Source organism: Primulina eburnea, chromosome 13 (assembly GCF_022965805.1).
Source record: "Primulina eburnea isolate SZY01 chromosome 13, ASM2296580v1, whole genome shotgun sequence".
Classification (NCBI taxonomy): domain Eukaryota; kingdom Viridiplantae; phylum Streptophyta; class Magnoliopsida; order Lamiales; family Gesneriaceae; genus Primulina; species Primulina eburnea.
Window position 1 is genome coordinate 32,081,797 of NC_133113.1, and position 14,135 is coordinate 32,095,931.

Here is a 14,135-nt window from a genome sequence, read left to right on the forward strand (position 1 = left end):
GGACAGAATTCGGATCGGTTCCGGATTGATTCAGTCCATTAACTATGCTTGTTACCGGAGTTATAGATTTTGTGAAAACAACTGATTTTATAACGATTAGTGAGTCCTATCCTGGAGTAATTCCCTCAGTATATCAACTGTTTACATTACAATCATATCTGCACCGAGTAAGAAAGCTGGTGGGGAAAAAAAGGTAAAACATTTGTTCAAAAGATGGTAGCGATAAACCAAGAGCGAAACAGATGTTTATACACTTGTCAAGTGTATCTCACCCAGACTAGTCCTAATTTCAATTTTCAACCTTAAAAATGGATCCAAAAAATCAAATTATTTCACAATTGTAACCATTTTATCCGAGGGATAAATTCTCCACAAACAATAAAAACTTCACAAGTAGACTCTAAATTACTTCCAAAAATCATTAGTCATGAAAAACAATATTCTGTTTTATATTCTTTAATTTAATAATAAAACCATATGTTTTTGCTCCACAAATTTACGTGCATATATAATCGCAGTTATTTTTTTTTAATAAAATTAAACTATACACACAGGTTTTATTTTTATTTTTTTTGCTTCAAAATGTGTGTAATATGTGTGTGTGTGTGTTGTTATCTCTGTAATAAATCCGTGGGCCAAGCAGGTGCACTAAATGCGTATGAGTGGGGACGAAGGACGAAATTTACACAACATTTTGAAGCCTAGACAAACTGTAAAAATAAAATATCTTGTTCAATTTCACGTACTTTTACTGTTTTACGGCGTAAAGAGGTACTCAAAAGGGAACAAATAAATCCACTGCCAGAAAATTTCAAAGGAGAGAAATCAGAAAAGTCCATTTCTACTGTGTCTGTATTCGAGAGAGTCAACTGAGCCTTTTTCTCTGCGTTTTTGGTCGCATGTATATGTGGACTTCGAATACTCCACACAGTGTAGCGGTATTATCTTCGTTTTCTTGCTTTTTATATTGGCGTTTTCCCCCTCTCTCCTCTCTCAGCGAGGAAATAATACGAACCTTTTTAGCCATTCACGTTTTTTTCTCTCTATTTCTTTTGTTTTTCTGCTTTTTTAGGACATGACAACTAGCTTTTTGCAAGTCAAGCATGCAGATATATGAAGGAATAGAAAATAAAGAAAGGTCCTCCAGACTAGGGTTTTCTTGAGGCAAAGGGACCCCCCGTTTTTCTCTGAAAAAAGATTGGATTTTTGAGAGATTTGGGTTGGGGGAGAAGACGGAGGGGATAGAGAAGGAAGGGGTAAGCGGCGAAACAGAAGGTTTTTTCGCTTGCCTTTTTTTGTCTCTCTTTCTCTCAGTTTTGTTGGTTCATATCAAATCAGAAGGCTTGATTTTATGAGAGAGGGAGTTGGAGACATTTGGATTTAGGCCTTGTGTCTCCTCTACCTCTCCTTTATTTTTCATCTCTTTTTTGTCCCTCTTCTGCTTGTGATTATTGTCCAAGCAGATTTCTCGTGTTTTTGGTGTTTGATTTTGAAAAATAAAAATTGTATTAATTACGTTTGGAACAACTGAAGTCCTGCCGCCTGATATACCAAGTTTCTCGGTAGTTTTAATGCTGCTTCTGAATCTTGTGGTGAGAGAAGTGAAGAGCCACTCCAGAAGGAATATAGGGAGGTGAAAAGGCAAGAGCCAAATCTAGAAAGAGTGAGTGAGGGGAATAAAAAAGAAAGGAGACTTAATTAAAGCGCGTATTAATTCATGAATTTTGGAGATTTTCTTGATAACAATTCTTGTGGTGGTGGCGGTGCAAGAATTGCCGCGGACATACCCTATAGCGACAGCACCAATATTAAAACCATCACTTTAACAAGCAATATCAACAGCATGCCCACTGGTGCCATCGCTCAGCCCCGCCTTCTGTCTCATTCTCTCGCCGCCAAGCCAGTGTTCAATTCTTCCGGCCTCTCTCTAGCCCTTGTACACTCTTTTTTCGTTTATGTAATTGTATATACTAGTGGGGAAGGTTTTATATATTTTTAATGGTTTTCTTTGCCTGGGCTATTATTTTTTTCGGCAGGAAACAGGTGCCGGAGCTAGTCAAGGAGCGGTGGCGAGAATGGGGGAAACTTTTGAATTTGGTAATGTCAGGAAAATGAGAGATGAAGAGCACGAGAGTAGATCTGGGAGTGATAATATGGAGGGAGCCTCCGGAGATGAACAAGATGTCGCGGACAAACCGCCGAGGAAGAAAAGATACCACCGACACACTCCTCAGCAAATCCAAGAACTTGAGGGGTATCGATTATTTGTCGCTTTTGATGTTGCTTTTGTATGTATTTTTTATTAATCTTTTGTTTTCGGATGTCTCTTCAGTCTCTTCAAGGAGTGTCCTCACCCTGATGAAAAGCAAAGAATGGAGCTCAGCAAACGGCTTTGCTTGGATTCTAGACAAGTCAAGTTTTGGTTTCAGAATAGAAGAACTCAAATGAAGGTATCAGGAAAAGCCTCTTCACCTCTTTAATTTGCTGTGTATGTTTTGGAGTCTCTTTGTTTCCAATAGGGTTTAATTTGATTGAAATTTGAGTTCTTTATTCGACCAGACACAACTCGAACGCCATGACAATTCGCTGCTCAGGCAAGAGAACGACAAGCTCCGTGCCGAGAACATGTCGATAAGGGACGCAATGAGAAACCCAATGTGCACCAACTGTGGCGGTCCGGCTATAATTGGTGACATATCCCTGGAGGAGCAACACCTCAGAATCGAAAATGCTAGGCTAAAGGATGAACTGGATCGTGTATGTGTGCTTGCCGGAAAGTTTTTAGGCCGCCCCATTTCTTCTATGACTGTGTCCATGGTGCCACCAATTCCCAATTCTAGTTTGGAACTTGGAGTTGGGAACAATGGTTTTGGTGTCTTAAATGCCGTACCTTCGTCGCTACCATTAGGCTCCCCTGATTTTTGTGTTGGGATTTCGAACCCTTTCCCTTCAGTGCCTTCAGCTAAAGCTAGTATGAATGTTGCCCCAATCGAAAGATCTTTGGAGAGATCAATGTACTTGGAGCTTGCTTTGGCTGCTATGGATGAATTGGTGAAAATGGCTCAATCAGATGAGCCCCTTTGGGTTAGAACATTGGAAGGTGGGAGGGAAGTGCTCAATCATGAGGAATATTTAAGAATTTTTACTCCTTGCATTGGCATGAAACCGACTGGTTTTGTATCTGAGGCCTCGAGGGAGACCGGTTTGGTGATCATAAACAGTTTGGCTCTAGTTGAGACGTTAATGGACTCGGTGAGCATTATTGTTAAAATGTTTATAATGCATCACTTAGCTTGAAAGTAACTGATGTAGTTTTTTGGAGTTGAAAACCATTTTTTTACGATGATGTTATGATACATGGTTCATGTTTCTCGATTTTGAGTATCTTCCTTGTTCTATTGTTGTGAGTAATTGAGGTTTCCTTATATCTGGTAGAACAAATGGGCAGAGATGTTTCCTTGTATAGTCGCCAGGACCACGACTTTGGATGTTATATCAAACGGTATGGGCGGAACAAGGAACGGTGCTCTTCAACTGGTAACGTTCATTCCGGTTGGCACACCATTTTTATGCTTCCTTTGTGCATCTGAAAGACTGATTCTTGAAATATGTTGCTTCATTATCATGTATTAGATGCAAGCTGAAATCCAAGTTCTGTCACCATTAGTTCCGGTTCGAGAGGTCAACTTTCTTCGGTTCTGCAAGCAACACGCCGAGGGTGTGTGGGCGGTTGTAGATGTTTCAATCGACACTGTCGGAGAAAATTCGCATATGCAGAACTGCCGGAGACTTCCCTCTGGATGTGTGGTGCAGGATATGCCCAATGGCTATTCTAAGGTAATTATTTATTTCTCCTCATACATGCATGTATGCCTTATTTTGTTGGCTTGTTACTTATTGCACACAGCTCAATACTTAGTTATCTTGACATTTATTGAGCCTCACATAGGTTGGTATCTCTCACCATATCGTGTTAAATAAGTTTGTTGAAACAACTGCACCTTTGGGACTTAGTTGAGAACAATAAATTTTGAATACCTCCCACATTAACAAATCGTGCATTTTCTTGATTCAAGAGACCATGTCTTCTTTGTTATTCGAGATTCAAGAAATAACGACTTTTACTCACGAATAGCTTGACTTGTCAGATGTTAATTGTGTGTATGTTTAACTCCGATGTTTAGGTTAAAGTCACATACAATGAGATGTTTCCCTTGTGGCATGACTATTGTTTAATCTAGTTAGTTTAATAATTATTTTTGACCTGGGCTCTCGTAAGATTATATTAAAATGAAATAGATCCACATGGGATAATTGTGGTAAACCCCAACAATTGATATAAACAATAGTCGATAAATAATATAAATAATTTAAGCCTCCTGCTATTTTTGCTTCTTGGGTTACATTAATATCATATGATTTTGTATTAAAGGCTGTAATTTAAGAATTTGATGTTTCTATTCTAACGTCTGATTCTGTCTCGATCATCCCCCACACCCTATATATTATATATATATATATATATATATATATATATTATTCATAATGTTATAATTTATTTATGGAACTGTCTATTACCTGTTTCCAGCTCCATAATGTACTTGTTTCTCTAATCAATCAAACCTTTGTCCGGATCTCACAGCCTCGTGCCTCTAAATCTGTCATAATTTTGTGTACCCTATCTACATATAGGCTTCTATTATATGTTTTGGTGGACCCAATTAGTTACAAGTAGAAGTGGGACAGTTGCATTTGCATCCAGCAAAAAGAAAAAAATATAAAGTTTTTATTGATAATTTCTTATTATATATCGTGATTTCTTGGGATTGTGACAGTTAAAATAAAATAGTGCCACTCATGCCAAGTGAGTTTATTTATGTTTCAAGAAATTAAGCGTAGTAGATTAATGGCTTGCTATTGTGTAGGTTACATGGGTGGAGCATGCTGAATATGATGAGAGCGCTGTTCACCAGCTTTATCGGAATTTCATCAGCGCCGGGATGGGCTTTGGTTCGCAACGATGGGTCGCCACCCTGCAACGCCAATGCGAGTGTCTCGCCATCCTCATGTCTTCCGCCGCCCCCTCTAGGGATCCAGTTGGTAAGCTGGCACGATAAATTTCTATCAAATATTTATTGCGATATAAAAGTCTAATACAGATTTGAAAGAAGCTAAACTTTTACTCTGTAATTGATTGTTCTTATTTAGAAAATTATCTAAACAAAGTACTTTTTAATTATCATATCTTTATGATAATCCCATTTCTTTAACTTTAATTTTTAAAACCAAATTATAAAAAGCCTATATTAATATTACCAAAATTATTAAAGTCAACTGATTATTTATTTTTTACATTATCAGATAATATGGAAACAACGTACTTAGTTTTTTAACATTATCTTGTACAACGGCCTAACCTGTCTCTTGTAATGATGAATGGGACATTAATTCCACATGCAGCAGTAAGTGGTGCGGGGAGGAGGAGCATGCTAAAGCTAGCACAGCGCATGACCACCAACTTCTGCGCTGGTGTGTGCGCTTCCACAGTTCACAAATGGAACAAACTTCGTACTGACAGTGTGGGCGAAGATGTCCGAGTCATGACTCGGAAGAGCATCGATGACCCTGGTGAGCCACCTGGTATCGTGCTTAGTGCCTCGACTTCCGTGTGGCTGCCGGTGTCGCCTCAGAGACTGTTCGATTTCCTTAGAAATGTAGGGTTTAGGTGCGAGTGGGATATCCTCTCAAATGGTGGACCAATGCAAGAAATGGCGCACATTGCCAAAGGACAGGATCATGGCAACTGCGTTTCCCTTCTACGTGCAAGTGTAAGTCCCTCCAACTTAATTCTAAAAATAACAACTCTTTGGGTGGTTTATTTTAATATTATATTTTATATGAACACACAGAATTTAGTGGATATATTACCATCATCGGTCAAAAGAATTACGTTGTTAAATATTTTATTACACCTTGTGTCTACGTATTAATAAATTCAGTTTCTTTACAAATAATATATTAGAGAAGTAGATTTTTTGTCAAACAAATGTCAACGCCTTAGCCGACGTCAATTAAGAAAAAGTCAACTATTGAGTTGACTCCCGCGACAAAACTCTGCGTAATACTGAAGGGGTTTTCTGTAATTTCCACTCAGGCAATAAACGCAGACCAGAGCAACATGTTGATACTCCAGGAGACATGCATAGACGCAGCGGGGTCGCTTGTGGTGTACGCGCCAGTGGACAACCCGGCAATGCACGTGGTGCTCAACGGTGGAGATCCTGCTTACGTGGCGCTGCTTCCCTCTGGGTTCGCCATCGTAGCCGGTAGAGTGAACGGGTCACTTCTGACCGTGGCATTTCAAATCTTGGTGAATAGCCTCCCCTCGTCCAAGCTCACCCTTGAGTCCGTGGAGACCGTCAATAATCTCATATCGTGCACAGTGCAGAAAATCAAGGCTTCCCTTCACTGCGAGCCTTGATTTCTGATGTAAACTTCGTTAATTCGTTGTGGTGTTTAATGTGTATATCCTCCAGTCGCGATTTAGGGGGGTTGATCGAGTCAAGAACGAACCAAGTGTCGGAACACCTGCAGGCTCTGCCATCGTCTTGCTTTCTTGCTTGGTAGGCCGTGGTAGGCGGTGGTTCGGGTATTGACTCAAGAGTACCCCTTAAGTTGGCTTTGAGTAGCATTTGCGTGTGGTTGTGTGTTTTTTGTTGTCAGTTTCTTCGACGGTTGATGTAGCTATGTTGAGTTTGGCTTCAATCGTCTCGACTGTTTTTTTATGCGCTTACATTATTTCTGTGTTTGTACTTTTATCCAACACTTTATTTTATTTTATTTGTTTTTATATAATGGGGTATATGAATTTTTTTATCCAATTTAATACCATTTTGGGACACTATCCGACATTTTATTTTCAGCTGTCCAAATAATTCATCTGAGACAAGTAGCCGTCTTCATCTACGACGAAGGGACTCGGATGCAATTGCAGTAAATTCCAAATTATATCAAAACACGACTCCTTCAATCATTAGAAAGTATGCCTCTTTTTCTCATTTATGAATGTTGCACGTAAATATGAACGTGAAAACTTTTTGTGAGACAAGTAGCGCCCAACTTTGTGAACGAGTTGAATTCGACTTCTTAAAAAGTTTCACGAAGACTTTATAAAGAAGGGTTTTGAATTGTAGCCTCTTTAAATGTCGATTCGGTGTCCAAATTGACAGATTCAAAATGGCAACGATTTTCTTCGAAATTAGTCCGACCAAGAATGGTTTCAACTTCCGAACGTGAAATTAGGACTTCAAATTGTTGCTTTGTTTTAAGCATTTCACCAGCCAAGAAAGACTGTCTAGACCGGCAGTTGGTTGGTTGACAAGTGGGGGTAGTCACCATTGCTATTTCTTCCTTTTGAATTGAATATTTTTTTTCAAATCTCTGTATTGTTTTCAAAATATCGTTTCACGTGGATGATAAAATAATCACTAATTGTATATCACGACAAAAATTTGTGTACGACGGTCTAATTGGTCGTATTTTATGAAACTGATCTCTTATTTAGATCATCCATGAAAAAATATTACTTTTTATTGTGAATACTGGTAGGATGGACATGTCTCACATACAAAGATTCGTGAGACCGTCTCACAAGATGCACCTACTCTTGTATCACACCCTCAACTATATACCAAATTGCATGTAATTAATTTGGGCTTTTTGAATGAAGCCAATTCAAACCCATCACATGAAATTGGGCCCAAATAATTTTGAGTCCAACAACGTCTTTCTGGTGGGAACAAAAGGGCGACGTGTCCCATCCCCGATTGTGACCCTGTCAAGAAAGAAGTAGAATTTGATAACATCATAATGATGAAGGCGATGACAAATCCATCGGCCCTTGAAGTCCGTAGTCAATCTAACTGTAACCTAAATTTTGTATTTAATATTAAATATAAAATTTATATATAATTTGTAAGAATAGCTTTTTCTCATATTATATATATGACAAAAAATATGTGTACAGCAATCTTTGAGTCTTTGTTGCCGGATCTCCCGGTTAGCATGCGGGAAGAAATAATACTATTATCAACTAGGCAAAAACTTGTGTGAGACGGTCTCACGGGTCGAATTTGTGAGACGGATCTCTTATTTGGGTCATTCAAAAAAAGTATTATTTTTTATACCTACAGTATTACTTTTTATTGTGAATATGGGTAGGGTGACCCGTCTCACAAATTAGTATCCGTGAGACGGTCTCAAATGAGACTCACTCCTATCAACTATAGAACGAACTGAATATCAATCCAATATATTGTATCAAAATATGGAGATGTAATTACTTCATGTGTAGTTTTAGATAGATCATAAAACAAGAAATTACTTAATTTGATTCGTGAAGTTAATGCATGTATTCATCGAATCTTTTAATATTGTTCAATTTGACTTAATTAAGGAAAATGGACTTCCTCGTGTATGTCAAATAATTAATTATTGACGAGATCATTTTTTTAAATTAAGTCGGTGGCCGAAATTATTTTACAACATTTTCTCAATAAATAATTAATGAATCAAGTAGAAACTGCATATAGTAGCATCTTACAAAGGGATCGGGAGGCTTCTACATTCGGTGGACTCGAATCTTTTAGAGACTATAATTAATTTATATCAGTTTTACTTCATAAGATAAACTTATACACATATAAATAATATATTAAATAATCAATAACACACATATCATACCCATTGTAAATAATACAGAACAATAATTATAATTATCAAACTAGTTTTAAAAAAAGTAATTGTTTTATTAGTCAAATCCCTGAGGGTCTACTTCAGTTCTCTTTTTTTAAATAATAATAATAATAATAATAATAATAATAATAATAAATTAATTAATAATAGTAATTTTGATGTGCTTTATCAACTGCTTTCCATATGCTTCTTGGACTTGATTTGTAAGTTATGCGGGAGTTTAACTAGGAATTAGGGTTCAATCAAACTCCAAGCCCAAATAGAAGCCCAATCTCATGCCCAACCAACTAAAAGTATTGGTTGGAGCTATGGCATACATACGTACAATTTAATTTTCTGAGATAAATATCCGATTCGATTTAATTTATGAAAATATATTATTTATATTAAATATAATATTTTTCAATGTAATTATGAACAAGATCAATCCGTCTTACATATATAAAACAATGAAACCGTCTCATAAAACTCTACTATAAAATTAGGCGGTCAATCAACTCCCTGCTAGTTTGAAATCATGTTCCTTTATTTTCCAAACAAATTTCATAACACATCATTCTTTAGTGATATTGACAAAACAAATCGAATATAATTATACACATTAAATAAAAATATATTAGTAATATATTTTATTAATTACAGACGACATGAAGAGAGTAATTTTTCAAAACAAGGAACTTTTTAATTCAGACATAAAATTCTTTGTAAATCAAATCGGTGCCCAAATATTCTTGTTCCAAGCATCTATTTTCACTAATATATAAGAAAGCAAAACACATTTCATCCTAATATTATTTTATGAGAAAAAATAGTGTGAATTATGTAATTGATGAGACAAATAAAGTATTAATAATTAATTTTATACAAGTACTTAGGCGATAATATATATATATATATATATATATATATATCCTTTAGTTCTCAAAATAATTTTATGCAAATCATATATTATAATGTATACGATATTTTGTACAAATACGCATTCTATCTGAGATTTTTCTGTGACACAAACTTGATCTTCAACTCCCACCGTCCGATCAAACATTCCCCAATAAACACGAAGCACGAGACACGGTACTAAAAAATTTAGTATACAGAAACTTTCAGAAACGCAAAATCGGCCATAGAACGATGTCGTCTGATAGCAACACTTCATCGCCTCCGGCGGCTGTGGATTCCACGCCGTTGCTCGATGACCAGACCTTCCGCCCTCGCCCCCGCTTCCTCCGCCGTCCTCCAAGCCTCCGCGGCGCTGCTCGCTTCCTCCGGAGGGCCAGCAGCCGCAGCAGCGTCATGCGTGAGCCGTCCGTTCGTGTGCGTGAAGCTGCTGCCGAGCAAATTGAAGAACGGCAGAGTGATTGGGCTTACTCTAAGCCGATAGTGATATTGGACCTTATTTGGAACCTCGCTTTCGTGATTGTCTCGATTTCGGTGCTGATTATGACACGCTATGAGATGCCGTCCATGCCACTGAGGCTGTGGGTTGTCGGCTATGCTCTGCAGTGCATTCTGCACATGGTGTGCGTCTGGACGGAGTATAAGAAGAGGTATTCGCAGCGGAATTCGGAGGGGAGTGATAGGGGGCAATTTAGGTATACTCGTAATTTCTCGAATTCGAGCTCCGGAAGTGATGATGCGGAGTCTGGTGATTACGATACTGATCGCCGGCAAAGTGATGATGACACTAGGTACTCGGTTCTCGGGGGGCTTTTGTGGTTTGTGTGTTATTTTTTTGTTGAAATTTTATTAGGTCTTTCAATTTAAATTGAGAAACATATCAATGTAGTATATGTAGTTAGTAATATTTCACATGTCACGTCTGTATAAATATCTAGGACTAGTTCTAACGTGTAGTTTTGAGCTGTGGAATTGTATATGCCACACATGGGAAAGTGATTATAGACTTGATCTAACTGAATATAGTTCTGCAAGAGACTTAAAATGGTTTGGGAGGAGATAAATTGTTGTATGCTGCAGCTAATGTTAGGTGGATTTTGCTGAGGATTTTTTACTTGACTGAATAGTAACGATGAAGCTTTTGCATAAATTGATTGGAATAGGAAATTAGGTGATTTGAATTTATCTCATTTGTTGACGCAAATGGAGAACTTTTGCTGCAGTCTGATATGTTTTTCAACCCTTTTAATAATGTGGTAATCACTTTCCAATGGTTCGGTGATCTAGTTCTTGTTAAATTTCAAGAATAACCTTTGCCTTTTCCACTCATCGAAAGCCATTAGCTGAATAAATTTTCCTAAACATTTCTTATTTTCATTGTTCTGAATTCTTATGTGGGGTTGCTTATGTAAAGTGATACGACTCTAGAGAATGCATATTTCCCCCTCAAGTGTCCCCCTTATTTTCTCTTTTCCAATCTTTTCCGCTTTTGAATTGAATGGTCTTGATTTTATTCAAACAGCACCAGACCTGCACAGGCTTATATTATCAGCACGTTATATTGATTTCCTTTTTATTCATTTGTCTTTTTCCTTTCTTGACGGAGGTTTAGTTTAATTTTCCAATTAAATATTAAACACCAGCAAGCATTAGATTGAAAGTCATGTTTAATGTCCGGCCTTGAGAAATTTGGTTAATATGATCTCTTGATGTTTCTTTTCGCAGTGTGGCTAAACATCTGGAGTCTGCAAATACCATGTTTTCATTCATTTGGTGGATAATTGGGTTCTATTGGGTTTCTGCTGGTGGGCAAAGCTTGACTGCTGAATCGCCTCAGCTTTACTGGTTCGTGCTAGTAAATCTAGATGGATTGATACTGTTAGCAACCTTTCAAATACATTTTTGTTTCAATATAACTACATGAGTATGGCCGATTATTGATTTCTGTTGCAGGCTTTGTATTACATTTTTGGCCTTTGATGTGTTCTTCGTTGTTATTTGTGTTGCTGTGGCATGTGTCATTGGAATTGCTGTTTGCTGCTGTCTACCCTGTATTATAGCAATCTTATATGCAGTAGCAGATCAGGTAACTGACAGTCGAATAATTTATACAGCTAACTTCTTGTTTCAGTTGGTACTTCGAGTTGTATCCTTCCTGTTTTTACTATTAGACTATGTTTTATTTGGTTGGTTGCTTTAACGGATAATAAAGTGATTACCACGAGTCTTTTGACTAACTTGGGATGTATATTTTCTACTTGTCATTTCCCTAGGCGGGGACATAACAATGATCTGCCTTTATCTGCTTGGCAATTCTGTTGTTACTAGCATACATTTTGTATAGAAAGAGTAATGATAACTTTTTTATGATAAAACCACAGCGTTGTTGATATCCTACAAATTTTTTGTAGTTGCTAGTAGTTACTCTAGGTTGACCATTGTATGATTCCAAATAATGATTACAAAAACGAAAAATAAGGGGGGGGGGGGGGTGGGAATGTATGTTGTCAACGGTTGAGAGGTTAAGTACGCCTATGATGTTAACAGTTGACTTATCCTGCACACTCGGATCAGAATAGAGATAAAAACTAATGTTCAACCATCTGCCTCCCTGCGTATTATAACTTTGAAATATTTTGCCTGTTTTATCTTTTTTGACTATGTGGTGCTGTCCGATGTTTTTCACTTGATTTTCGTAGTTTCTAATTTTGCAAGTTGATTTGCGATAACGCTGATTCCATGATATGGTGAGATGCGCTGGTAAACCTAGGAAAAGAACCGATTTCCAAAGCTGTCCATTCACTGCAGTAAGCGATATTTTTTTTTTACGTTTTTGTTTCTTGCTTTATGGCTACAGGAAGGAGCTACTAAAGAAGACATTGAGAGACTACCTAAATACAAATTCAGGAAAATTGGTGATTTTGAGAAGCAAAATGGAGAAATACAAGAATCATTTGGAGGGATAATGACTGAATGTGAAACTGATTCCCCCTCAGAGCACGTTCTTCCTCTAGAGGATGCGGTATGTCCGGCTATACTGTCTGTACTTCTGTCTACAATTTTGTGGATTCAGTCAAAATCTTCTGCGTGTCCTTAATCTTTGAGATTCCTCTTTTGTTGGATTGCAGGAATGCTGTATTTGCCTGAGTTCCTATGACGATGGTACTGAACTGCGTGAACTCCCTTGTCGCCACCATTTTCACTCAGCCTGCATCGACAAGTGGTTGTATATGAATGCCACCTGTCCTCTATGCAAGTTCAATATACTGAAAAACGGTAACCAAAGCGGCAGTGAAGAAGTATGATCGATAAAAGAATTAACCAATCATCCAGGATGCTCGAGTGTTTTATCCAGCTTTGAGGAGGCAATGACTGTTTGTTTGTATATATGTTTTTTTTTTTCAAAATAATATTATTAAGGAACTTCTTGTTTCTCTGTCACTTCAGAAATGGAGTTGATACTTGAAACTACTATCATATTCCGAAATGTATGATTTGTATGTAATGTTACTACTGTTTTTGTGTTGTTAAAGGGAAATTACATGGTACTGATGCATATAAACTTTGGATTATCGACAACGATCACATGTTAGAACGATGATATATGAACGTGGCAGTGGTAACGTGGTTCAAAGTCAAAATCTAAGTTATGAGAATGGGATAAGAAGTTGGCCGCACGCGGGTGGATAGGTTAAAATCGCGTTTGGCGAGTTGACTTGTTATGTATAAATCGAGCGTCGATAAAAAAATCGTTCAAAAAAGCAGGTGGCTCAGGAGCGCACCATTTTCATCCGCAGGCAGATGATGCGGTGGACCAATCCTTCGCGTCGGCGCAGCTGTCATCTTTCCCGCCATTATTCTGGTGACGCAAACCAGAATCGAATACCGACGATCATCCTGGGGAAGGAACGACAATTCCCGTTAGACTACCAAATTTGCTTTGGATTTTGCTTCGGGTCTTGCGATATGCAGAGGAAAAAAACTCTTGAATAATGTATTTATATTGAGTCAATTTACACTATTCAATAATAGAGTTTTTTTTTAAAAAAATTATGAACCCCTCGTGAAAATGTATCTGAGTTGGTGACTTTCTTGTCTCTTAATAGGCACGACCCTTTATATTTCGATGGAAAATTACAGATTTTATAATGTATATCTATCTCTTTGTTGTTTTGGTATGCACATGTACAATGACAAAAGAGATATTCGTTCATTCTGCTAAATAAAAAATTAAGGCTAAGACGAGATTGTGGAAAAGCTTTTCTTTTAAAAAATAGAACACATTTTAGGAACTAAATTTGAAAATATCTTTACTGAATGAAAGAAAATAGTGAAAATATGTTCGGTTGTGTTTTCAGTTTTCTCAAAGTATAAAAACACATTTTTAGGGACTAAGGGCAACTCCAACGCTGCGCCAAAATGGTGGCGCAGCTTTTGGAGCTCCAACGGGGCTGCGCTATTTTGGTGAAATAGCGCAGCCCCTC

At 37.5% G+C, this 14,135-nt stretch overlaps 2 protein-coding genes across 3 annotated transcripts; both read left to right on the top strand.

Moving 5' to 3' along the window:
- The first annotated feature begins 925 nt into the window (after positions 1-925).
- On the top strand, positions 926-6,855 carry LOC140809008 (homeobox-leucine zipper protein ANTHOCYANINLESS 2-like). Of its 2 annotated transcripts, none has more exons than XM_073166452.1 (9): positions 926-1,936; positions 2,037-2,254; positions 2,333-2,450; positions 2,560-3,252; positions 3,436-3,537; positions 3,634-3,837; positions 4,926-5,100; positions 5,464-5,828; positions 6,155-6,855. In XM_073166452.1, the coding sequence occupies exons 1-9, from the start codon at positions 1,718-1,720 to the stop codon at positions 6,479-6,481; spliced, it is 2,421 nt and encodes an 806-aa protein (XP_073022553.1). In that variant the 5' UTR covers positions 926-1,717; the 3' UTR covers positions 6,482-6,855. The 2 variants fall into 2 exon arrangements, with proteins under 2 accessions (XP_073022553.1, XP_073022552.1); XM_073166451.1 differs by having other exon boundaries at positions 928-1,936; positions 5,461-5,828.
- Positions 6,856-9,871: 3,016 nt separating this feature from the next.
- LOC140809580 (E3 ubiquitin-protein ligase At1g12760-like) lies at positions 9,872-13,196 on the top strand. Its single transcript, XM_073167258.1, has 5 exons — positions 9,872-10,442; positions 11,377-11,496; positions 11,605-11,737; positions 12,509-12,673; positions 12,780-13,196. Exons 1-5 carry the CDS (start codon positions 9,886-9,888, stop codon positions 12,954-12,956), a joined length of 1,152 nt encoding a protein of 383 aa, XP_073023359.1. The 5' UTR covers positions 9,872-9,885; the 3' UTR covers positions 12,957-13,196.
- Positions 13,197-14,135: the final 939 nt, after the last annotated feature.